Genomic DNA, 27,020 nt, shown 5'->3' with positions numbered 1-27,020 from the left:
ATCGAATCTGCTCATGTTCAAAGGAAAGTCACTTTTTCAGTTCTAATATTTAAGAGGAAAAACAGAAACTTGGAGAGAGAATGGAAAAAATCCATCGATCAAATTAAAAGTTTAGCAAAAGAAGCTCACTTAGGAAATCAGAATTATTTAGCCAACAAGAGATCAAACAAGAGGTGACCTTGTAATGGTTTTTCAATTATATGAATGACTACTCACTACACAGGCAGCCATGATGGGCTATTCTCAATGGAGGATGAGGTCATTCTGGAAAAAATGGGCTATAACTGCCCTGAGGAGGATTGAAATGAGTCAAAGAGTAGTTATTGATGTTAGAGGACTGGCTTTGGAGCCAGGAAGGCTTGGGCTTAAGTCTTGCCTCTGACTTATATGGGCTGTGTGACTCCAGGCAAGTGATTGAACTTCTCAGAGCCTCCAGAGACTCTCTAAGAATTGAACACAAATGCCAATTGTCTTTGGGGGAAGGTTTCTATCCTGGGAGTTCCCCATTTCCCTGAAATCACAAGTGTGTACAAAAAGAGTAAAAGAGTTTGTGGTTAAACACATTTGGCAACCTTTAATTATTTGGAAGTTTGTCCTCAACGTAAGGGAAACTTGTAACAATCAGAGCTACAGGAAAACGGAGCGAGCTTCTTCAGAGGTGGTGGGTAAGCTCTTCTTCGGCTGAGATTTTTAACCAAAGCTAGGTAGGCAATGAACTATACTGGAGAAGGGATTATTGATCCTGGCTTGGTTGGACCGAATGGACTTTGAGGTTCTTTCCAAGTCTCACATTCTATGATTCTGGGGAAACGGGTACCCTGTAATTGTATAGGTTATAAAGATGGAGGTACAAGGAGACCCTATGACATCACCCCTAGGAGCAAAGCAATGGATGAGATGATCTCTCTGGGCCCCAGATGGGTTTTTGTCCTTTTTTTCTGACAATTCATGAATAAAGAGAATGGAGGACGCTAAAAATGTAGTCTGAATAGGAAAACTCCACAGATGATCACAATTTTGCAAACCCAAACATCTCAGGGCAGCTAAGATCTTCACACTTACACCACCTGGAGCTCAAAGGCTAACTGAACATTTGTTGAATCATTATCAAAACATTTTGAAGGGGGACAAGTACTCTGCAAATGTACCCAGGACACATCTAGACCCCAAAAGCCCTTGGATATAATTACCTTCTGAGAAACCAGCTTGGCCACAACATCCCGGGCATGGACGTCAATGGTACAGATGGTCATGATCTTCTGCCGGTCTCCTGGGGTGAGCTCACCCAGCAGCAGGGCAATCAGTGCGTTCAGCTGAGAGACCTCAACAGACAAAAAGTATTCTATTCAATACACCCATTTGACCCACTCCATCTGCCCTGTCTCTCTGACAGATGATTCATGTGCCACAGTTAACTATGGAAAAAGACTGAAGGGGACAAAACAGAAAAGAATAAAGGTGAAATGAGAAGGAAGGAAGGATGATGCTCAATTTAAGCTCAACTTCGGAAGAATAAGCAAGATGAATAATAGGAATTCCATGTGATACCCTAAGGTTTGCCACTTGCTTTACTTGTGTTTCCTACTTGATGCTCACAATAATCCTGCGGGGTGATACTCTTATTATTCCCATGTTATACGTGAGGAAACTGAGTCTCAGAGATGTAACATAGCTTGTCCAAAGGAAAAAAAATAAGTGTTAGACGTGGAAATCCAACTCAAACTTCATGTAAATATATTTAGCTTTCCTTCTGCCCTGCCTAAGGAAGCATTCATTCTATGGTACTTCATTTATTTATTTAATTTTTTTATTACATTTGAGCTCTGGGTTGTCCTCCTCCCTCCCAATCCCACACTAAAGAAGACCAAAATCATATATTCATACACACACGCACACACATATGGAACTGTACAATACATACTTCCATATATCGTTCTTTTTCTGGATGCTCTCTGGAAGAGAGCATCTTCCTTCATGAGTCCTTTGTAGTTGATTTGAATGTTCACATTACTCAGAATAACTTAGTCATTCACAGTTACTCGTTGAATAATAATGCGTTTACTGTATAGACCATTCTCTTGGTTCTGCTTGTTTCAATCTGCATTATTTCAGGCAAGTCATTCTATGTTTTTTTTCTAAAATCAGCCTGTCTACCATTTCTTACAGCACAGTAGTATCCCCTCACAGTCATATACTACAATTTGTTTGGCTATTCCCCAATTGATGACATCCCCTCATTTTCCAGTTCTTTGCCACCACAAAGAGAATTGCTATAAATAGTTTAGAATGTATAGGTTCTTTTCCTTTTCCCCCGATCACCTTGGGAAACAGACCTAATAATGTATTGTTGGGTTAAAGGGTAGAAACACTTTTACAACTTTTGGAGTATAATTGCAAATTGCTCTCCAAAATAGTCAGATCAATTCATAATTATACCAATAGTGTATTAATGTCCCAATTTTCCCACATTCCCTCCAACATTTGTAATTTTCCTTTTCTATCATTTTAACATGTGCTTAATTTTAGTATTGATATACATATATGCACCAAATGACACAGCATCCAAATTCTTAAAGGAAAAGTTTAAATGAGTTACAGGAAGAAATGGACTGTAAAACTATAATAGTGAGGGACCTCACCTTTACCTTTTCAGAACTAGATAAATCTAACTATAAAATAAGCAAGAAGTTAAGGAGATGAATGGAATCTTAGACAATATTAGATATACTAGACTTTTGTAGAAAATTGAATGAGAAGAGAAAGGAGAATAGCTTTTTCTCAGCACAAAAATGGACTATGTATTAAACTCACAGATAAATGCAGAAAAGTTGAAATATTAAAAACATCCTTTCAAAACATAATGTAATAAAAATTTCACTCAATAAAGGGCTATGAAAGCATAGATTGAAAATTAATTGGAAGCTATATAATCTAATCCTAAAAAATGAGTGAGTCAAAGAACAAAGCATAGGAACAAGCAGCAGTTTCATTAAAGAGAATAACAATAATGAGACAACATACTGAAATTAGTAGGATGTGACCAAAGTAGTACTCAGGTGAAAATGTATAGCTCTAAAATCTCTAAATTTAAATATCTAAACATCAATGTAAGAAAGAAAGCACATATCAATGAATTGGGAATGCAAATAAAAAGCTAGAAAAAAATTAAATTTCAAATTAAAACACCAAAATAGAAATCCCGTAAATCAAAGGAGAGATTAATCAAATTGAAAGCACAAAAACTATATAAAACCAGGAACTTTTTGAAATAAAAAAAAAACTCAATAAAACAAACTATTGGTTGATTTTTTATTTTTTTAAAGAAAGAATAAAACCAAATTATTAATATCAAAATGAAAGGGGTGAATTTACTAGAAATGAACGAGAAATTAAAGGAGTTATTTTGCCCAATTATATGCCAATAAATCTGACAATCCAAGTGAAATGAATGGCTACAAAAATATAAATTGTCCAGATTGACAGAAGATAAAATACTCAAATAACCTTATCTGAGAAAAAGAAATTGAACAAGCCATAAATGAACTACCTAAGAAAAAATTCCCAGGACCAAATGGATTGATAACTGAATTCTACCAAACATTTAAGGAATAATTATCTCAATACTATATAAACTATTTGGGGAAAATAGGGAAAGAAAGAATCCTAACAAATTCCTTTTATGACACAAATATCTTTCTGATATCTAAAGTAGGAAGAGTAAAAACAAAGAAAACTATAGACCAATCTCCCCAATGAATATTAATGCAAAAGCTTTAAATAAACTATCAGTAAGGAGATCATAGCAATAAATTACAAAACCTTATACTAGAACCATGTGGGATTTATGCCAGGAATAGAGGGCTGGTTTGATATTAGGAAAATTATCAGCATAATTGACCATCATATTAACAAAACAATAAAAACCATATGATTGTCTCAATAGATGCAGAAAAAGCTTTTAAACAAAATACAACACTCATTCCTATTAAAAACACTAGAAAGCACAGGAATAAATGGAGTTTTCCTCAAAATGATAAATAGTATTTATCTAAAGCTAGCAGCAAACATTATCTGCCACGGGAATAAATCAGCAGACTTCCCGTTAAGATTAGGGGTGAAACAAGAATATCCATTATCACCACTATTATTCAATATTGTATTAGAAATGCTGGCTATAATATTAAAAGAAAAAGAAATCAAAGGAACTAGCATAGGTAATGAAGGAACAAACGTATCACTACTTGCAGACAATATGATAGCATACTTAGTGAACCCTAGAAAATCAACTAAAAAGCTAATTGAACTAATTAACAGCTTTATCAAAGTTGCAGGATATAAAATAAACCCATTTAAATCATCAACATTTCTATATACTGTCAACAAAAATTAGCAGCAAGAATAGAGAAATTCCATTTAAGATAACTGCAGACAATATAAAATACTTAGGAATCTATCTGTGAAGACAAACCTAATAACTATATGGACACACTTATTAAACACTTTTCACACAAATGCTGATCTAAAGAACTGGAGAAATATTAATTTCTCATGGGTAGGTTGAGCCAATATAATAAAAATGACAGTTCTACCTAAATTAACTTGCTTGTTCAGTGCCATACCAATCAAACTATTAAAAATATTTTGTAGAGCTAGAAAAAAGAATAATATTCATTAGAAAGAACAAAAGATCCAGCATATCAAGGGAATCAATTTAAAAAGGTGAAGGAAGGCAGCCTAGCAGCACCAAATTTCAAACTATATTACAAAGTGGTATTCATTAAAACAATCTGGTACTGGCTAAGAAATACAGTGATGTATCAATGGAGTAGATTAGGTACACCACACGTAGCAGTAAATGACCATGACAGTCTAGTGTTGGCTAAACTCAAAGATCAAAGCTTTGGGGGTAAGCATTCGCCATTTGACAAAAATTGCTAGGAAAAATGGAAAGCAATTTGGTAGAAACTAGGTATAGACCAATATCTCATATTATATGCCAAGATAAAGTCAAAACGGGCATGTGATTTATTTAGACATAATGGGTGATAAAAACAAATTAGGGGAACGTAGAAAATTTTACTTGTCAGCACTACGGATAAGGGAGTCATTTTTTAGCAGGCTTAGGGAGAATTATGGAATATAAAATGGATGATTTTGATTGCATTAATTTTTGTGCACAAACAAAAGCAATGCAGCCAAGAAGGAAAGCAGGAGCATGAAACTATGAGGAAAGTTTACAAGTTTCTCTGAGAAAGGCCTCATTTCTTAAAGATATAAGGAACTGAGTCAAATTTATAAAAATATGAGTCATTTTCCAAATGATAAGTGGTCAAAAGATATGAACATGCAGTTTTCAGCATAAAAAGCCAGAGCTTTCTATAGTCACATAAAAAATGCTCTGCATCATTACTGATTAGACAAATGCATATTAAAACAATTCTTAGGTTGGACTACCTCATATTTATCAAAACGGCTAACATGAGAGAACAGGAGGATGACAAATGCTGCAGGAGATGTGGAAAAATTGGGACATTTATGTACAGTTGGTGGAGTTGTGAACTGATGAAACTATTCTGGAGAAGAATTTAGAACAATGCTCAAAGGGTTAATAAAGTTGTGCATACTCTTTGATCCAGAAATCCCACTATTTGGGCTGTATCACAAAGATATCATAATGAAAGGAAATGGACCTCTATGAAAAAATATTTTATACAAGCTCTTTCTTGTGGTGGCAAAGAATTGGAAATTAAGAAGATGCCTATCAATTGGCAAATGGCTGAACAAGTTGTAGTATATGTGTAATGGAAAACTATTGAACTCTAAGGAATAACGAGCAGAATGGTTTCAGAACAACCTGAGAAGACTTATATGAACTGATGAACAGTGAAGTGACCAAAAACAGGAGAATATTGCACAAAGTAACAGCAAATATTGCTTGATAAACAATTGTGACTGACTGCTATTTTTAGCAGTACAGCAATCCAAGGCAATTCCCAAGAACGTATGATGAAAAGAAACAATTGATGGAGTCTGAGCGAAGACTGAAACAACTTTTTCCACTTGCTTTATTTTTCTTCCTTTTTTTCACAACGTAGCTAATATGGAAATGTTTTTTATGATTTCACATGTATAATTGATATATTTCTTATCTTCTCAATATGTGGGGGAGGAGGAGGGTGAAAATTTGGATCATAAAACGAAAAAGCTTAATGTTCAAAATAAATAAATAACTTTATTTTTAGAAAAAAAATTTAAATGTATTATCTCTTCCTAAGGGAAGAGCTAGGGACCCCAAAGCTGTCAGACTTCCTGCTTCCAAGTGGATCATAGGACTATTACATGGTAGAGACTAAAAGTGGACACAACCCAAAAGAAGATGGTAAAATTTCCTACTTCTATTTTCACATGGAATTTGTGAAATTTGAATATATATATATCTCAGGAATGTGGTTGATCAAAGACAGTATGGTGCAGTGGAGAGTGCACTGGATTTGAAACCAAGACATTACAGATCTAGGACCCCAAAGGATCTTAGAGGCCACCTAGTCCTTCTCTCTCATTTCACAGATAAGGAAGTGGGGGCTCAGAGAATTTAAGTGACTTTCCCATGGTCACCAAGGTAGGTGTCAGAGGCAGGATATGAACCCAGACATCCCTGGTTTAGAGTCCTAATGTTCTTGTTCAGTTTTTAAGTCGTGCCCAACTCTTCATGATGCCACTTGGGGTTTTCCTGGCAAACTCGAAATCCTACTGGAGTAGGACTTTCTATTTCCTTCTCCAGCTCATTTTAAAGATGAGGAAACACAGAAGCAAAAAGGATTGAGAAACTTGCCCAGGGTCACACACCTAGTAAGTATCTGAGGCTGGATTTGAACTTAGGAACAGGAAGCTTCCTAACTCCCAGATCAGTGCTGTGCCACCTAGCTGTCTTGGGTTAGAGATCTAGCATGGCTATTTACTTATCTGTGTGATTTTGGGAAAATCTCTCCATCCTTTGGGGATCAGTTCTTAAATCTCAACTCTGAGATTCTATGACTTGAAAACTGACAGAAGACCACAAGCCAATTCCTGGCCACTGTCTCATTTCTAAAATATTTAGCTTTTGAGATGGATCCCAATGCAAATGTCTAAGCGTGGTAGAATTTGCTCTATCAGAAAGAGTATTGTTTCTGATGGTTTCAGAAAGATACTACTTATCATTTGAAGAAAAACTCTATTTATTCCTGTTTTCCAGTGTTTTAATAGGAATGAATGTTGTATTTTGTTTAAAAGCTTTTTCAGTAGCTTTCTGAAGGGCTAAAAGTTTATTAGAAAATGAAACCCTAACATGTTGCCAGCATAAGGATAAAGTTAATTAGAAAAGTACTCTGGCAGATGTTCGCTTTTCAAATTGAACAGCAGGTATCATCCATTGTCCAGAGCTCCACTCAAGGAAGCATGGAGTCATGGGCTCCCACCTTCCCAGCAGATCCCTGTGAAGTAGGGCAGGCAGCCCTGATTGATTTCAGGGTCTCTTCTGTGGCAGAGGCATAGCTGATATTGTCAGAGATGTGGACGGGATCCTTCTATTAGGGGTTGAAATAGGTGGTGACAGAGAGATGCCCAGGTGCCCTAGAAGAGCCTCCCTCCACCTGATTTCCTGTGTCCAACAAGAGCGAGCCTCTACTTAAAAGGAGTCTTTTTTAAGCCAAATGCTTCAAATGTTCAGAGAAGACGGGAGAAACAGACCTCCCATCTGAGGTCACTTAAGGAAGCTAGAGGGGACCACAGGAAAGAGTTTAGAAAGAGGGTCTCTAACCCAGGAAGAGAGCAGAGCTCCCAACCTTCTCCTCCTTAGAGCCTTCTCTGCTCAGAAGCCCCTCAAGCTTCCCCTCCTTTCCTTGAGTCAAGTTCAAACTCCTTAATTTGTTATTAGACCCTCTGCCAAGTCACCCTCTCTTTCTAGTCTAATCTCCTATTACTCCCTGTGAAATATTCTAGATTCCAGCCAGGGTGGATGTCTTACTGCACCTGATAGAAACCTATATTTTCCCACCCTGGAGCCTTTGGACACGTCACACTCTTCCTTGGGTCAGCAATGCTCCTCTCTCTCCCTGCACACATCTTATGACTCCTACTCTTTTTGGTAGGTCAACTAAAATGCAACCTCCTCCAGGAGGTCTTTCTGAAGCTTCCTTAGGCATTGAGATCCCTCCCCAGCTACAGTCATTCCCTGCCCCCCACCATAAACTTTTCTATTACTATTTTGTAGTAGAGTTATCTATGTATGTCATAAGCCCTGACACGGTCAACTCCATGAGTGGGGACTGAATGTTCTTTCGATGGCTTACCTCCTCTAGAATTTAGCACATAGCTGAGGCCTGAGGAGGCCTGTGATAAAGGTTCCTTAAATTGAATGCAATTTTATTTTCCAAAGCAGTCTAGAGTTTGTTAATAATGGAATAGCAAAGTTCCATCTGGCTCCACGTATGGGAGAGAAAGGTGGAACCATGAGAACCTAGATTCAAATCCTGTCTCAGATACATGCTGGCTAGTTGGTGAGGCAAGGCAGGTTACTTTCCTGAGACTCAGTTTCCTTCATAGGCTTTGCCCACCACACTGGTAGGAAGCCCTGGTGAAATTGTGAAGGGTAAGGGCTTCCAAAATTGGAAAGCACCAGGCAAATGTCAGTAACTCATAGTGAGAAGCAGAATAGATCCTGAGCCAGCCTGAAAGCCTGGGGACAAGTCCTGCCCTGGAGTTGGGAGCTAGGAGCAAGTCACTTTATGTCTAGGTGGCAAACCTCTAGGACCAGACATTACAGAGTAACTCCCAGTTTGCATTGACAGAGAGAATTAATTTCCCCATTAGAAATGTCCTACATTTGAAATCATAGGTCTAGTTAAAAAATAATGTAATTATATATTGTGTAATAATACAACTATTGTATATAATAATTATTATTGCTGTCAGGCACTTAGATGGTGCAGTGGATAGTGCTCTGGGCCTGGAGTCAAGAAGACCCAAGTTCAAATCCTGTCTCAGACGCTTACCAGCTGACCGACCCTGGACAAGTCACTTAACCTCTGCCTGCATCAGTTTCCTCATTTGTAACACTGAGATGATAATAAGCACTTACTTCTCAGGGTTGGCTGTGAGAATCAGGTGAGATCATATTTGTAAAGCATTCTGCAAACCTTAAGGCACTAAATAAAGCTAGTTGTTGCTATTAAAAGAGTTCCTATGTTATGACTTTCAACTTTACAGAATATAATACCATCTGCCTAGAGTAGATGAAGAATACCTTCATTTATATTTGCACGTATTGACTCCTTTGATAGAATGTAAGCTACTTGAGAAAGAAACTACTTTGTTTTTATTTTCTGTAGCCTCAGCACCCAGTAGGTTCCTGGTACACAGTAGGCATATAATAAATGCCTATGGTTTGTTTGACTGGCAGAGGAGTAAGAAGTTTCCACCAAAGGCAACTCCTGACCTATAATTTTATGACAATGAAATATCACAAAATCTAAAGGATCTGTGATCTCCTCAGCATAGATATTCCCTTTAATGTCACAGATTGCAAGCTCTCTATGATGCATTAGATGGTTCCTAAGTTTTAAAATGGAAGGAAAATGCATCTCCCTTCAGCTTGTTTGGTGTTCTGCCCTCAGGTGGCAGAAACTTGCCTGATGTCACCAGGTCATACTCAAAGTCTACCTTGGCAAGACCTTCCTGAGCTTGCTTCCCCCGTTGCATTAGACTTTGAGACCTGGATTCTGGGGCATACCTGTTTTTTATTGTAATCCTTTAAGGCTGTTTCATATCCTTCTTCCAGCCTGTTGAAGGCTATCCCCACATCGGTGGTCCACCAAATCTGTGAGCTGGTCAGTGCAACTTGGGCTGGGAAATCCAAAATCCACTGCTCCCTAGGCTTTTCCTCAAAGGCAGTTGTAGCATCCGTGATGGAACAGCGCACTGTTTCTTTCATGGCTTCTTCAAGGCTCTGGAGCCATGTTTCCACCTTGTGAAAATAGAAACACTATATTAATGACTTCATGCCCGGAGTCAAGAAAACCTTCACTAGCATATTCTGCAGATGCTCTGAAGGGACTAAGGTAGTATCCCTGCTGAGGAGACTGTAACACTTACTAATGAAAGCCAACTAAGTGGTGCACAGTGTGGTATACTAAACGTGGAGTCAGGAGGAACCTGGGGTCCTAACCTGCCTCTGAGCCTACCCAGTTGGGCCTCTTCTCTTCTCCCTCTATAGTCTCTCTTTGGGTACTCAGATCCACTCCCAGGGCATCATTATCACCTCAATGTTGATGATTCCCAAAGTTATAGCTCCACTCACAACGTTTTCCTAGAACTCCAGTCCTGGATTTCCCCATGCTTGCTGCCTGTCTCCACCCGGGCATTCCTCTTGTCCCTCAAAGTCATCAAGCTCAGAGATGAACTCCCCCTCCCTTAACTTCCTTATTTCTGTTTATAGCAGTACTATCATCCCAGTCACCTCGACCCTCCACCTGATAGACTTTTGCTGTTCCCTCACCCTCAAATATTATCACTTGTCATTGCCTGGCCACCTCACTGATATTTCTTGCATCTTTCTTCCTTTCTACTGATGCTACAATCAGGCTAGTTCACATCCTCACTTCTTTTTAAAATATATTTTTATTTATTTCATTAACTACTTTCTAATTACATGCAAAAATTAACATTCATTTAACATCTTTTTAATTCAATTTTTAAAAAATTTTGAGTTCCAAATTCTGTCCAACCCCAACCCTCCCTGCTCCTTGAGAAGGCAAGCAATTTGATATTGATTATATGTGTCACGTCCTCACCTCTTCCCCAAAGTTATGGTAACCTTGTAACTGTTGTGTTCTGTTGATCTTCTCCTCTAATTTATTCTCAAAACTACTCCCTCAGTTATCTTCCTATTGAACCCTTCTTATCAAATCATTCTTCTGCTTAAAAACCTGTAGATGCTCCCTATGACCAACCAAATAAAATACAATAGTCTGATCATGGCGTTCAACTGAAACCAACTAACTTTCCATCCCTGTCTGATATTGACCTTTTAAACTACTTTTATGCCTGTGTTTGTTTACTTTCTACGTTCTAGACCCATTCTGCCCTTGCCCTCTCTTTATGCTTCCAAAAACTCCAATATAGACTCCTCTTCATCCCAATCTGTTACAGTTTCTCCCTTTCTTCCTTCACTTTTTTCTCCAAACCATTTTCTCAAGCTTTTAAGTGATTTTTCAAAAGCGTAGGTCTGACCACATCAGCTTTCCACCTGCTCAATAAATTCCAGTGGTTCCCTATTATAACTAGGATCACATAGAACTCCCTGAAGCTTCTCACGACCTGGACCTTTTTTATTCTTCTTACACTTTCCTTCCCTCCATGTACTCTATGATAAAACCACATGGGCCTATTCTCACTCACAGTGTTTCGTTTCCTTTCTCCGTGTCCTGCATCAGTATTCTTCCCTCTTAGAATCTCTGACTTGCTTCAAGACGTAATCACCAGATTCAATCACCAGACTCCACCAAGGGCCTTTCCATCTTTCTTGTATCATGATTGTCTCCATGTCTCTCTCCACCTGCACTCTCATTAGATGGTAAGCTCCTTGAGGACAAGTACTGCCACATTTTTATCTTTGTACCACTAGGGTCCTAAGCAAAATGACTGTCCCAAAGTACATAGTATTTAATACACTTTTACTGAATTTATTTGGACTTGATTGAGTTTAGTTGCTTTAATACCAACAAGTATTTATTAAGCTTCTACTAGATGGCAGTTCCACATGCCAGAAGCATCAGAGCCTAGTTGGTAGAGAGCATATCTTGGAGTCAGAAAGATATAGATTTAAATCCCACCTCTGACATACATCGGCCTGGGCAAATGTGAACCTGGGCAAATCACTTAACCTCTCAATGACTGGTAGATCTCTAAGACAATAAATTAGATAGTGTGTGATGATCTGAATTGGTAAAGAAAGTCATCACTTCCACAGATCTGGAAGACAAGTAGGAAGGGTAATGAAGATGGTAGAACTTAGCCCTGAGCACTGCTGCTCTTCAACAAAAAATCTAGAACACATAGCAGACTGAGGTCTGATGAATCAATTTGAGATTAAAAAAATAGCACTAGTCATATTTCCAGCCCAGGTCAGCCTAGGGAGACAGAGAGGTCTGCAGATATGGGGGGATTGGAGTCTAGCCTCCAGTGAGCTTAGAATGTTTCAGCTCACATGAACTGAGAGACATGGTTTTGCACCAGGGCAAGTGGAGGTCTCAGACCCATACTTGAGTCTTCAATCTTGTGCAGGGTTCAAGAACAGGTACCAAATAGCAACTCTGCTGATTACTCAGTTATGGGTCATGGATCCAGGACAGACCAAAGAAGGGACCTGTGTGGAGATCAGGCATGAAGAGCAGTTACAAACTCTACGCTGTGTACTGCATAAGCAAGGAAGAGGTTCAGAAAGAAATAGTAGCAGTGCGGCTAAAACCCTGATTGTGGACCAGGTTTTCAGATTCAGCCTTCAGCCCAGTCAGAATACAATAACTGGGGCAGAAAACCCAGACCAAAGGAGAGCCTGAAGATCTGTCACTTTGAACCTGTAGAGCTTTCTAGTTGACTAATAGTGGTTGAAGTACAATATTCCATGAGGCATAAGATATAGATTTATAACCCAGAATGACTTTCTCAGTATAACTGGGTATAATCCCACAGAAGAAAAAAAATGAGTCCTTAATGAAATAGAGGACTTCTAAGCATTTCTGATGAAAAGACACAAACTGCACAGAGACTTTAAAACACAAACATAGGACTCATGAGAAATATAAAAAAGTAAACCATAAGAGACTGAGAAAGGAGAGACGTTTTTACATTTTAACATAGGAAGATGATCAACGTATCCTCTTAAAACTGTCATTGTCAGAGTCTATAGAGGGAATCTAATTAGAAAAGAGTCTGGGAGTGATTTCGTTATGTTTTGATGATCTTGAAAGAAGAATGGAAAAAGAGGGGAAGAGGAATACACTATGTGTGGGGAGGAAGAAGGATGAGGAAATCTTTCTCACATAATAGAGGTGTAGAAGTTTACACAAATAAGCAAGATGAAAGTGGGGAGCAGGAGACACTTGGACCTTGCTCTCCCTGAACACATCAAACTGTGGAAGAGTACCCTTCCATATAGAGAGAATTAAGCACACAAAAACATTTCACTCAACAGAGAAATATGAAGGGAAGTGAACAAGAGAAAAGTAATAGGAGGGAGGATGTATTAACTGAGGTATTAGCCTTAAGCAAAACAAACTCCAACAAAAGAGGGGCTTAAAAATGAATAAAGAGTAAGAAATTACCATCCTCTGGATGAGGAAAAGGGAAGAGGAAGAGGAGCAGAGAGCACTGGTGCTGAGCTCATTTATTTTCTCTCATCATCCTCTTCTTTATAAAAACGGAGGCAAAAAGCAAAGAGAGGGGAAAGTATAAAAGAAAAAGATGAAGGGAAATGCACAATTAACTATCATAGCTGTAAATGTGAAAAAGATGGGGAGAGGATTCTGGGAAAATGGCAGAACAGAAAACTTTCAGCTCTCCAAATATCCTCCACAAACAAAGGCAGAACATTGCCTCAGGGTGAATGTAGAGCATCAAAAGTAAACAAGAGTGGAGGCAAAGGAGTTGCCTTTCTAAGACAACTTAAGAAGACTCCAGGAAAGACGACATCTAGGGGCAGAGGTGCTGTGAGAGTGAAAGACAAACACCTCCAGGCCAACTCCACTGAGTCAACAAACAACAAGTCCTGGGGGCAGCTTGGAACTTTCACCTCACAGACAGTGTGGTGGTCAGACAGTTGAGTAGGAGAACACTGAAGGACTTTTCACTATTAGGGATGCCAAACACAGTTGTGCTGACCTGATCCAGTCCTGGACTGCAATTACAAGAGAAAAGGATCTAGCACATACCTGGTAGTGTGGTAGCAGACACTCTAACCCTAAATGCCTCCAATTCTAACCTTCAAACCCTAAACCTAATCTTGTAGGCTGTGGGTATTTGTAGGAAAGCAGAGTCCCTGGTTTCAGTTCCAGGGCAGAGAGGACAGCTGTAGTTTGTAGCCACAAAAGGTAGCAAGAACTTTTCTGGGACAGCATGGCTGGGGGCTCTAGCTGTAGCTTAGGGATGGAGGGGAGTGCCCAAAGTTAGGCACAGAGCTTAGAAAACAAGAGTAAGAAAGACCTGAAGCTTGGGGCATCATTCCCCATGCCTCAGGACTAGAACTTGATTATAATAATAGCTGCTAAAACAAAATAAAAAATAAAAACAAATAAGGAAAGGAAAAAGAACACAACCATAGATAACTACTATGGGGATAGAGAAAATCTGGGTTCATGTTCACAGGAAAATAGTGGAGCTGAAAAAGCCACTTTTTTTCCTAATGAAAATGTCAAAATGGTTCCAAGTCTAAAAAGAGTTCTTGGAAGAACATAAAAAGGAATTTAAAAAATCAAGTAAGAGAGATCTAGGAAAAATGAGGAAAAAATAAGACCAAGTTAAGAAAATTATGAAAAAGAAATCAACCAACTGGAAATAGAGAATCAAAAATTTAAGAAAATAATTCCTTGAAAACTAGAATTGGGCAAAGGGAAATTAATGATGCTATTAGATACCAAGAAATAATAAACAAAATCTAACGAACAAAAATTAGAAGAGAATGTGAAACACCTCACCAGAAAAATACATAATCTGGAGAACAGATCAAGGAGAGATAATATTACTTAGACAACCTGAAAGTTTGTGATTAAAAACAAGAATCCTTGATACACTATTATGAAAAATTATCAATGAAAATTTCCAGAAGTTCTCTAGAACAAGGAGAGAAATAGAAAAAGTCCATTGATCACCACCTGAAAGAGATCCCAGGAGGAAAACTTACAGAAATATCATAGCCAAATTTCAAAATTCCTAGGTTAAGGAGAAAATATTGCAAGCAACAAGAAAATAATTTAAATATTGTGGAGCTATAATAAGAAATTCACAAGAATAGCAGTTACCATGTTGAAGTACCAGAGGTCTTGGAACACTGTAATTCCTAGAGCAAAAGAGCTGGAGTTGCAAACAAGGGCAACTTATCCAGCAAAGTTAAGTATAATTCTGAATGGAAAAAAAAATGTATATTTAATGAACTGAAAGTCTTTGTAACAAAAATGGTAGAATTTAATAGAAAACTCTACATATAAGAACCAAGAGAAATATAATATGCACATTAAAGACCAATTATAGGGGATTTAGTAAGGTCAAATTGTTTACTTATTATATTTGAAAGCTATTAGCATTCTTATGACTGTCATTATTTGGGTAGTTTGAAAAAAAGGCTTAAGCTAAGCTGCATATGATGGGGTAATTCTAAAATATAAATATATGGGGAGAGATAAAAAGGAGTAATTATCTCGTAAAAGAAGAATTTATACAGAAGAAGGAGGGGTAGAGGGCAAGGAAACGACTTCTTGCAAAAAGTCACCATTGATAATGAAGTAATTAATATTTATACTAAACACATATGCTTCAAAAGGTATAGTATTTAAGTTCTTAAAGAAACAATTAAATGAGTTATAAGAGGAAACACATAGTCAAACTACACTTGTGGCAGAAATTAAACTTTTCCTTTCAGAATTAAATAAATCTAAGCATAAAATAAATAAAGGAAATGAATACAATTTTAGGAAAGTTAGATATGATAGACCTCTGCAGAAAACTGAAAGGAAATAGAAAGGAGTATGCCTTTTTCTCAGCAGTATATGGCACCTTCACAAAAAAGTGACCATGTATCATGGCAAAAAAACTTATAAGCAAATGCAGAAAAGCAGAAATAATAAATACACTCTTTTTAGATTATAATGCAAAATAAAATCATATTCAATAAAGGATCTTGGAAGTATAGTTTAAAAATTAATCAGAATCTAAATGATCTAATTTTTTAAAAAAATGAGTATGCCAAAAACAAATCTTAGAAACAATCAGTAATTTCTGAAAATTCTGATACATCCTGGCTTTGTAAACATTGGAAAATTATTTAACTTTTCAGGGCTCTAGGCAACCCTCTATAAATTGTAGAGAGTTTTCTCACTTGGGAGTGAGATATGTGAATGAATTTACAAGTCTAGTCCCTATGTCTATCTTTACATAAAACAACAACAACCAAAAATTAGAGGGTAAATAAGTTCAGAAGTCCTTAATTCAAGATAGATAGGGGTGAATACAATAAAATTACATATACATAGGTGGGAGGTAGTAGAACTTCACTTTGAACCCAGACCCTGTGACTCACAACCTTTCTCCCTTTCCACGAACACAGTAGTACTTTTTATTTCAGCCTGTGGGAAGCTGGAGGCAGTATTCCTTTCAGAAGAACAATTACTGAATCTTTGCTTACATGGCCTATACATTCACATCCAGTATGGAGGGGGACATACTCCTTCTCCTTGCTGTACATCCCAATGGCTCTGCTGGCTGCCAGCCACTTGCTATCTTCAAACTGCAGATCTGCAATGCTATCAAAGAGTTTGGTCAAGTGTCTTGTGACCTACAACAAAGGAGACAGAAGGCATTTTTTAAAGCAAAGATTCAATATTCTAGAAAAATAAGGGAAGGGGGAGACAGGTTACAGCATTTTTCTTAAAATTATTTGTTAAAAAAACCAAACAAACATTGGGTCAAAATGATGCCTCAGAAAGAGAAAAGGATTTGAAACTGGAGAATCTGGGTTCAAAACCTGCTTCACTGGTATGACTTTGGACAAGTCTCTTTTGGCCTGAGTTGCCTTATCTGTAAAATGAGGAGGCTGAGAGCTTACAGGCCTCTGAGTGTCTTCTATCTTCTAACATCTGCCGCTACGTCCCAGGTATAAACAAGCCCCTGGAGAGAAATGACTAAGACATTTTTGTCTTGGGGCCTCCAGGCTTACCTCACTTACTCCAACATATCTTCCACACAGCTACCAAAGAGGTTCTCTGTAAGGTCTGGCCTGATCATGTGTTTTATAGAAAGCACCCTAGCACATCCAGGATGGCCTACTAGCACAGGTTCTTTGATCTGCTTTGCTAAAGGAAAACAACTTTTAAGGGATCAACAATCTTATTTTAATTAGAAAGAAGTAAATACAAGCCGAGAAATTAGCACAGAGATTCAGACTGTCTGAACAAAGTAATACAACCGCCTACATACACCACTGAACTGGGAGGGTACAAGCTTTTGAGCACTCAGGGGGCTCTTAACAAATGACTGCTCATGTGTGTTCATCCTTCGTTGCCGAAGAAGACCGTGCCATCAGAGAAATAATGACATGACTTGCGCTTGACTTTGTTTTGAGTGAGGAAGGGCTGTGCAGGACATCAGCCTCACTTCTCCTCCAGAGCCATCTGAATCTAATGACCAGATATTCATCAGGATGACTGGAGATTACCCAGGATGAGGCAATTGGGGTTAAGTGACTTGCCCAAGGTCACACAGCTAGTGAGTGTCAAGTGTCTGAGGTGAGATTTGAACTCAGGTCCTCCTGACTCTTACTCCATGTCATTCCTGTGCTCAAAGTCTTTTGACTCCTTATCACCTCTAAAATCAAATATGCAGTCCTTGGTGTGGTATTCAATGCCCTTCACAGCCTGGCCCCAACTTACCTTTCCAGCCTTATTACACATTTCTTCCCCTCACACACTCTGTGGTCCGGCTCAACTGGCTTTGTTGTTTCTTATCCATGAAACTCCATCCCCGTACCTGAAACACTCTCTCAGCCCAAATTTTTAGAATCTCAAGTTTCCTTCAGTTCTCAACTCAGAGGCCGCCTTCTTCCTGAAGCTTCCGAAACTTTTCCTAGCTGCATCAATTCTATGCACTTGTTTCTCTACCTCAGCACAAACTAACTCCCTGAAGGCACTGACTGCTTCACTTTGGTGTTTGTGTCCTTAGCATCTAGCACATAAGTGTCTGACTCTTGATTAACTGAACCCCAGAATCCAGCCCTAGGCCTTGTATGGAATAAGTACTTAATGTTGAAATGGTAAGTCATTTTGTTCCAGATCATTTGAATCATTTAAAGAACCAACAAAAGTTGGAAATGAATATCTAACCTCGAGATTTCCCTTCTGTAATATGGATATTTTACTATCTCCTTCATAAAGTTGTTAGAATGATGACATAATAGATTTCAGAGTTGAAAGCAGGTTTTGAGATTATCTAGTTCAGCTCTTTAGTTTTACCCGTAAACAAACTGAGGCCCATAGAGGTAAAGGGAGTAACCCAAAATCACACAGCTAGTAAGTGGCAGAGGCTGGATTTGAACCTTGCTCCTCTGACCCCTTCTGCTGTACTACTACCATAAAATATTGTATAAATGTTGGCTACAATTACAGGAAATAGAAGTCAAATTAACAGGATCCCCTCATGTGTCCTTGCTTATTTCCCCTTCTCTGATCTGCTACTGCATCCCCACTGATGACCTCTGCTGCTTTGACCTGTTATGTGAGTTTGAGCCCTGGTTCGATGAGTCTAGTCCCTGATCTATCCTGAACTCAATACCCACTTTAGCTTTGCCTCCAGGCTTTGCCACCAGCCTTCCATTCAGGTGCAGAACCCCAGTATTATCTAACCACCATCAATAATAATAATTAGTCCATCCCTCTGCTTCTAAGCTAGTGAATATCAAAACCCTCCAGATTATCTATTCTCCACTTAAAGACTTCAAGGCTGGAAGCTCTCCACACGTACTGGGTATTGTCTCACATTTCCTGCTACACTGTTGTACATAAATCACACTTTTTATGATTTAGCAATGAAAGAACCTGCTAAAATGATATCTTTCCCAAAGCTTGATGCTGATCTAAGACCAGCTCTCTGGGACCTTCCTCCTGGATCCTACTATGCCTTGGCAGGAGGCTATACGTTGATACTTAATTAGTATGAGATGGGGAGACTGACACCTTTGATTTTGTTCTACAAGGGTGACAGCCCTCACCCTGACTTTTTCTTGAAACATCATGTAACTAAAACATAGTGTCCTGGAAACATGGGAGAAGAGTAACTCATAAGATCATAGCTCTAGAGCTATAAGGGACCTCAAAGGTCAGCTACTCCAACTTCCGCCGTTTCACACAGAAGAAAACAAGATCAGAAAGAGGAGATGATTTGCCCCAGGTCATCTGAGTGACAGAGGCCTCTAACTCCAAACCCAATGCTCTTTCCATTATGCCTGTCCTCTATGGGGTAAGGTTATTTATGGGATGGGTAAACTGAGGCAGAAGAGCAAAAGTCTGCCTCATGTAGATGCCAAACCAATACTGACGGTTATACTGTCCTTGAGAGGAAGGCCATCTCTGAGCTCCAGCCTCAGAGGTTTTTTCTAGTCTAATTTTTTCACTATCAACAGAGAAGAGGGCAGGAAATCACTTTGGGAAATCTAGTGAAAGTTTGAGTAAATTTGAAAAGGATGAGTATTTAAGTCTCTAGCTTTCTTTAAACTTGAGTTGATTTGCTGTGTCCTGGTCTCTGCCTGAGGGACCCCATCCTCCCACATCTCTGCACATGGTTCCCTCTGGGCTTCTCAACCCAAAGAACTCTCTCCAATGATCAGACAATTCATTGTCTGGCCATTGGGAACTCAGTCATTCTGTGGTTTGTGGATAATGCAGTGCAAAGGACTCAGATAATATTCCAGTGCAGAGCTGTCACATAAACGAGACTTTAACGTTTAATCACATAAACTAAAAATTGTCAGTTTGGGGAAAGAATGAGAGTGATGAGTCCCCAAACAGTCCTGGGACCACGACTCGCGGCTCAGTCTGATTTTGCCAGTTCAGCCTTCTAGAAAGCTTTGTAGGGAACTGGAAGATATTTCATCTTGATGATAACTAGCAATAGCTAACCCTTATATAGTGCCTGCTATATGCATTAAGCAGTTTGAAATTATTATCTCATTTGATCCTCACAACAAGCGCAGGAGGTAGATGCTTTTATAATCCCATTTTACAGATGAGGAAGCTGAGATGAATAGAAATTAAGTTACTGTGTCTCCACCTTTACTTTTTTCTCCTCTTGGGGGTTTTTCTTCCTCTTATTGGCTAGCATGGAGGTACTTTCTTTTTCTCAATTCTAACTTTTTAATAAACTTTCAAAAAATATTCCAACAGGAAGGGCTCAATGATGAGGAGGGAGGAGAAAAGTGCTATCTGAAGCCAACAGATTAAAACTAAAAGGCATTAAATAAAATATAGCTGATGTTCATAAACAAACAGCAATTAGCAATTCATCAATTGAGAACTGGCTGAGTCCAAAAGTTCATCATGGATCCCTATAGAAACCTTCCCAGAATGAGGCTTTTAATGTATAAAATACATAGGGTCACAAAGGAAGCCAATCATATCAAAATAAAATTATCAAAATAATTTTTAAAAAGCAAGTTCACAGACCTTAGGCTGAAGAACCCCTGATTAAGCCCAACCCCTACTTTACAGATAAGGAAATTGAGGCTGAAGAGAAATGAATAACTTGCTTAAGCTTTCATTAGGATGAGGAATATCATGGCTGTTATTTTCATCAAGCATTCAGTAGGTTTCCAAAAGACTATGTGTGTTTTTTTTTTAAATGACATCCCATTCCCAGAGCTCACAAGAACTCAGTGCATCCATCTACTGACAAGGTGGCCTCTGGGACCTGTGTCTTTTGTCTACCTGTAGATGTAGCAGTGAGCTATTTACATCTGGGGAAATTAACATTTCAAAACTGCAAGTCCGTTCAGCAATCTGCTCTGGCACCCACATCTGCTCCCGCAGAAAATAGGGGGAAAGGAAGTGTAATTAACACGCCTCCCATAAATTACATCCTCAGGGCTGACCCCCCTGCAACTCCCATATACTCTAATTATCTGTCTATCCCTGGAATGAGGCGCAATCATTCAGCATCAAAGACGTCAGAGCTTGGAGGGACCTAAAAAAAGGATATACATGATGCCACTGAAGGGCGGGAGGGTCTGCTAAAATCTGTAACTGGGCAATAGAATGTATCTTCCTTTTCAAAACTTGTCCAGTTCCCTCAGCTCTTGCTGAGGATACCATTGTCCCTTCAGTGGCTCAGGCTCCTAACTTTGGAATCGTACTCAGCCCCTTTCACTTCTGCCCCTCATAAAGCAATCAACAGCCTCTCAAATTAATCCTTCTAAAGCACAGGGCTGAGTATGTTACTTTCCTGCTCAAGAACCCACCATAGCTCCCTACAGCCTCTGGGATAGAATAAAAAATAAAACTCCTCCATTTGGCACTGAAAGACTTTCACAATCTGGCTCCAACTTACTTTTCCTGAATCATGTCCCATTACTTTTCTTCTTCAACTCTACATACTAGCCATACTGGCCTTATGCTCTACAATCTGTTTCCAGCCTCCAAGCCTTTGCATTGGCCATTCCTTCTGCCTAGCCTCTTTTCTCCTCATTTAGCTTATAGAATACCTAGTTTCTGTCAAATCACAGCTCAGGAGTTATCTCCTAGAGGATTTCCCCTGGCTGTTAGTGTTTCCTTTACCTACACCTGACCCCAGACAAAATTATTGCAGACGAGTTCAGTTGTATTTCACATATGCTTATGTGCACCCATCGTTTTCCCCAGGGGAATATAAGGTCCACGAGGCAAGACTGTTGGGTTTTTGTCTTCTTTTTGTCTCTAGTACAATAAAGCACATAGTAGGCACATAGCAAATGGTTATTGAATTAAATCCAGTTTTCTAAATCACATGAAGCTTCATATTAAAAATTGATCACAGTCAATTAGAGGCAGAAGGGCTCCTATTTTTAGGCTGTTTCTCTACAACTAGACTTCTTTCTGCAGTATCCTTCCCCTTATGCTATGCTGCTTTCCCCCTTTAAAAAGGATCAGAAGTCCTCTGAGCACCTCCCTGTGCTTCCGTTTCACCATCTACAAAGCAGAATCAGGAAGACCTGAATGCTTTCCAGTTCTGTGACCCTGGGCAAGTCAATTACTCTCTCAGCCTCAGTTTCCTCATTTGTAAAATGGGGCTAATGACAGGGCAGCCCCCTGCACAAAGATAATATGAGTAGTGTGATTTGCAGATATTAAAGTGCTGACTCCTACTATTACTGTGACACCTGAGGCTCCTTTCACCCTAGAATTTACTATACTAAAAAGAGCCTTTCTTCTTTGGGGGTAGGGTGGGGAGTCGAGGACAGGGGTCAAGGACTGGCAGAATCCTGATCACTGAAATCATGCATGCCCAGTGCAGGAAGTCACCTTGATTTCATCTTGATTTGTTTGGTGACCGATGCAAAGTAGACCTCTCCTCCTGCTGCGGAAGAATTGGGATTGCAGAATTCTGAGCTGGAAGGACATCCAAGCTCCCCTGGCTCTCACTAAAGAGAGGAGGAAGTCGAGGTCACAGAGTCAGGAGTTCACCGAGGTCCACTGACTCCAGATTCAGCCTTCCCTCCACCAGACCATGTGGCCTTGATTTGAGGTCCAGGGCTTAGTGGGAATGAAGCCACTGCTTCCTCTTCCCCACTATCCCGCAAGATCCAATCAGAGCCTAGCCCGCCTGAGGGTGTGGGGAGAGGCACTCCTTTCTGTCCCCAAACTGCTGCTGAGATGCTGAGAGATTCAGACTGTATATCTCCTGACATCCATGATGTGCAGATCTGACCTTGGCACCGCTCTGCTCAAGCAGCTTCTGTGGCCCTCAGTGTCAGGAGGATAAGACACGGCCTCCTCCATCTGGCATCCAAATCCTGCCCGTCGGACTCCAAACCCATCCTGGACCCTGCATTCTCATCCAAACGGCCTTTCTTCCCCCTGGTTCTCACCCCTCCGGTCTCTGGCTTCTCATCTCTTTCCTACACACCTTTCCACAGCCTGTGGCCACACCTGAATGGGCTGGTATTCACCCTGGCCACTTAAAATCCTTATCTCCCTTTGGGCCTCAGCACGAAGCTCTTCCTGACCATCCCTCCCCCCCCACCCCGGTTGTTGTGTAGTTTGTGAATAAAGATCTTTAAATATATGCAAACATGTACAAACACATGTATGTGAATATATATGTGAATATGACTCGTGTGAATGTATATGGGCAGCTAGGGGGCACCATAATGCACAGAGTACTGGGCCTGGAGTCAGGAAGCCTCATCTTCCTGAGCTCAAATCCAGCCTCAGATACTTCCTAGCTCCGTGACCCTGGGCAAGTCACTTCACCCCTTTTGCCTCAGTTTCTTTCTGTAAAATGGGCCAGAGAAGAAAACGGCAAACCCCTGCAGTATCTGTGCTAAGAAGACCCCACATGGGGTCATGAAGAATCAGACATGACTGAAAATGACTAAACAGAAACAAAAACTATATACCTATATATACCTATGTACTATATAACTATGTATGTACATGTATGTGTATATATGTATGTACATGCGTGAATTATATTTATCCATGTAACGTGTCGTTTCATGCCAACTGGATGGAAGGCTCTTAAAGGGAGGCATTGTCTTATTCATTCTTATCTTGGCACCCCCAGTGCCCAATGTAATGCCAGGCACATAATTGGCACTTCATAAATACCTACTGACCGGTTGGAGGTAGGGTCATGCGGACAGTGCAGAGAGCACCTGACTGGAACTGAGTTTGAATCCTGGCCCTTTCACTTTGCCCATGCGACCTAAGGAAGGTTTCATTATCTAAAAATGAGGGGGTTGGGTCAAATGATGTCTGAGGTATCTTAGAGAGCAGGAAAGTGACTGGCTCAGAGAAACCCATCCAGGAAGTGCTGGAGGCAGGCCACAAACCCTCCCTGCCTTGGCACCATACCACGCTGCCTCTCCATGCTCTTCTCAGCCATGCCTGTGCCCTGTGCGAGCCAGCAGGGCAGACCGAAGTCCTGGCCCCTCCAGAGTGCCCCATCACAGGGATCTGGGTCCTGGCAGAGCGAGGCCAGGGAGACATTACCCGCTTTGGCTGGTTCCCGTTGGAGAGAATGTCAAGCAAATGAGCAGCGGAGACAAAGTAGAAGCGAGGAAAAGCCAGCCGCTTGGTCTCCAGGTATTCGGCAAGAGCTTTTTCACAAAGAACGAGCCTGAAAAACAGAAAAGCGACACACTGGGTCGAGGCCATCCTTCCCTGCTCCCACAGAGGGAAGAATCCCCCGTCCTCCCTCTCCTACCTTCTTCTTGGAGAGTGACTCTTAGCCTAGACAGCTCCTGTGTCTACAAAGGGACCACCCAAAGTAATGACACCTGCCCACAACTTAGAGTTTCAGGGAGCAGCTTGGTCACTGCCCAGGATCCCACAGCTGGTCTGTGGCAAAGGAAGGGCTGGCACAGGCAGGGGTGTGCTAGTAAATGTTTAATAACTGGCTCTCCTAAAAAAATGCATACATGACACACTTCTAAAGTTTAATCTGCATCATTAATATTTTCTCTAGCATGCCCTTAAGTCTATGGAATCAACCAGACCAAACAATAAACTAAGCCTTAATTTGAAGCATTCACTAGTTTCCCAGAAATGAAATGCTCACACTGGAAATTTAACAGTCAGCTCTTGCTGGCACACTGAACCAAAATTTTCCTGACTTCCAAGGTTGGCCCTTTGTGTACTTTGCCACACTCTGTCTATATCGTTATTATTATTAAAATAGTATTTAATCATGATATTATTGAAGGCAGTTTCTCCAGAGAGACCCTTAGGTTGCCCCACAGACTCTCTCCAGAGCACCAATGGTTGTAATAAGGCCCTAGGCACTCTGGGGAATCACAGTGTTGAACCCACCATCTGAACAGTTTTCCAGTGTTTCCTCCCCTCATTCACTTTATTTGGAAGAGGTTTGTCTCTGTAGAAACCAAACATGGTATCATGGTCAGTAAGACCTGGGTTCAAGCCTGCCTCAGATGTGTCATGGCTGGGTGATGCTCCAGGCAGGCTGAGAGTATAATCAGGAGTGGACCTGCACTGACTGGAGAAGTGAAATCCCTGCTCCAGATCTTCCTCCTTTCCCTGGCCTCTTCCCACTCATCTCCCACATCCTGTACTAAGCAGCAGAGTTGGATGCACAGGGTTCCATCACCATCGCACCCGTCCTGGGACATGAATGTCCCCAACAGCATCCCCAGCAAGTGGTCAGCTAGCACCCAACACCCTAAGTGGCCCCAAATTAGCATTTGTGTATTAACTGATTGGCCTCCTGGGAGAGGTGGTCCCCTGCTTGCCTCCAGGGCAACTCACTCTCCTTCAAAGTTTCCATCTTCAGAAGTTTGTTTATTGGTGGGGGTCCCTCTTTACCTTTTCTGCTACGTTGCTCTGGGGCCCGGTGGCACAGCTAGTTTCCATGGAGTTTAATCAGAAACAATTAACTCCTTCAGAAATCGACTCACTGCCGCCCCCTTCTAATCAAAGTCTGTTTGGACTGTGAACATTATTTCTGCTTGAGAATTAATTCCATTTTATGTTCTGACTCCAGCTTGATTCTGTTCAACAAACATTTGCTGAGCTGCTCCCGTGTGTGTGTGAGGCTGGATAACCCCCTGACGAAACAGGTTCTGGTGTTAAAACAAACTCTTCTTGTTGAAAGCGTCGCACCTGTCTATTCCTAACAAGGAGAGATTGTTCTCTTTGCTGCTAAAGAAATCCCTCTATGATTCTCAGCCTAGGATTGCAGAAAGAGGAATTCACTTGAATTTCATTCGACGCATATTTAAATTTCTTTAAATGTGCCCTGTAACATTGTAGAAGTCACCTTGGAGAGGCCAGTGAAGATCCCCGAGTCAAGAAGATTCTGGAAGGGCCAAGTTGGAGTCACACCTCTGACTCATAGAAGCAGTGTGACCACATAACCAAAGTCACCTAGCCTCTCTGAGCCTCAGTTTCCCTACCTGTAAAATGTGGGCACTTTGGTAGCACAGATCACAGAGTGCTGGGCCTGGAATCAGGAAGACCTAAATTTAAATCTGGCCTCAAGCACTGACTAACTATGTGACTCTGGGCAAGTCACTTGACCTTTCTGTGCCTCAGTTTCCTCATCTGTAAAATAAGAATGATAAGAGCACTCCCTTCTGACGACTGTTGTGAGGGTCAAAAAAGATAAAGCACCTTGTAAACCTTAAAGTACTAGGAGTTATTACTATGGTATTGGCTGGGGTTAGGGTGTGTGTGTGTGTGTGTGTGTGTGTGTGTGTGTGTGTGTGTGTGTGTGTCTGTGTGTGTGTGTGTGTGTGTGTGCGTGTGCGTGCGCGTGCGGGGTGGGGTTGTTGTAAGGCTGACACAATATAACGGACCCAAGACTCGCTCTTCAAACCTTGAAGGATTGTAAGCACATCAGTGACCGTTTCCATATCATCCATTTAACCTCACCTGTCTTGAAGATCCTTCAGTTTTTCGTACAGATTGGGTTGGCCTGTTGCTTCCAATACATTTTTGATCTTTGCAGTGTCAAACATTAATTCCTGCATGAAAGAAAAGTCAATCATCAGCACCACAATTTTCTCCAAGCCTTCTCCTTTCTCTGCCAGGCTCTGTGTGCACTCTCAGTGCCTAGAGCACACTCCCTCCCAACCTCTGCTTCAGAGCATCCCTCAGCTCCAGTCCCACCCCCATCTTCTGCCTTTCCTGGTGTCCCCGGCTAGTCAAGCCCCCCCTTCCAAAGGTCCCTTGGGTCTATTTTTTACCTTGTTCGACTGTTTTAGTCATATCTGACTTCATGACCCTTTGACGGCTTTCTTGGCAAAGGTGCTGGAATGGTTTTCCATTTCCTTCTCTACCTCATTTTACAGATGAGGAAACTGAAGCAAACAGGGTTAAGGGACTTGTTCAGGGTCACACAGCTAGTAAGTGTCTGAGGCTAGATTTGAACTCAGGTCTTCCTGACTGTAGGCTTGGTACTCTCTCTACTGCTCCTTCTGGCCACCCATCTTGGACATGCTCTATATATACTTGGCACCTCCTTTGACCAAACACAAGCACCCTGAGGGCAGGTACTGCTTCGCTTTTGGCCAG

General features: G+C 40.5%; 1 protein-coding gene across 10 annotated transcripts in view; it reads right to left on the bottom strand.

The window, feature by feature from the left end:
- DNAH11 (dynein axonemal heavy chain 11) overlaps positions 1-27,020 on the bottom strand; it is a 302,015-nt gene that overhangs the window by 180,824 nt on the left and 94,171 nt on the right. For 9 of the 10 annotated variants that reach the window (XR_011976511.1, XM_072650882.1, XM_072650884.1 and 6 more), the window contains 5 exons: positions 26,379-26,470; positions 23,982-24,108; positions 16,433-16,582; positions 9,770-10,003; positions 1,191-1,322 (listed from right to left, as the gene is read on the bottom strand). Coding sequence is in view for 9 of the 10 variants with exons in the window: in XM_072650882.1 (XP_072506983.1) it covers positions 1,191-1,322; positions 9,770-10,003; positions 16,433-16,582; positions 23,982-24,108; positions 26,379-26,470 (735 nt within the window). In the remaining variant the exon portion in view is untranslated. Of the gene's footprint in view, positions 1-1,190; positions 1,323-9,769; positions 10,004-11,436; positions 12,766-16,432; positions 16,583-23,981; positions 24,109-26,378; positions 26,471-27,020 lie in introns of those variants that run through there. The other variant, XM_072650891.1, reaches the window with a different exon arrangement.

This window comes from Notamacropus eugenii, chromosome 3 (genome assembly GCF_028372415.1).
Source record: "Notamacropus eugenii isolate mMacEug1 chromosome 3, mMacEug1.pri_v2, whole genome shotgun sequence".
Lineage (NCBI taxonomy): Eukaryota > Metazoa > Chordata > Mammalia > Diprotodontia > Macropodidae > Notamacropus > Notamacropus eugenii.
Note: the sequence above shows the minus strand (reverse complement) of the source record. Positions and strands in the feature narration are given on the sequence as shown.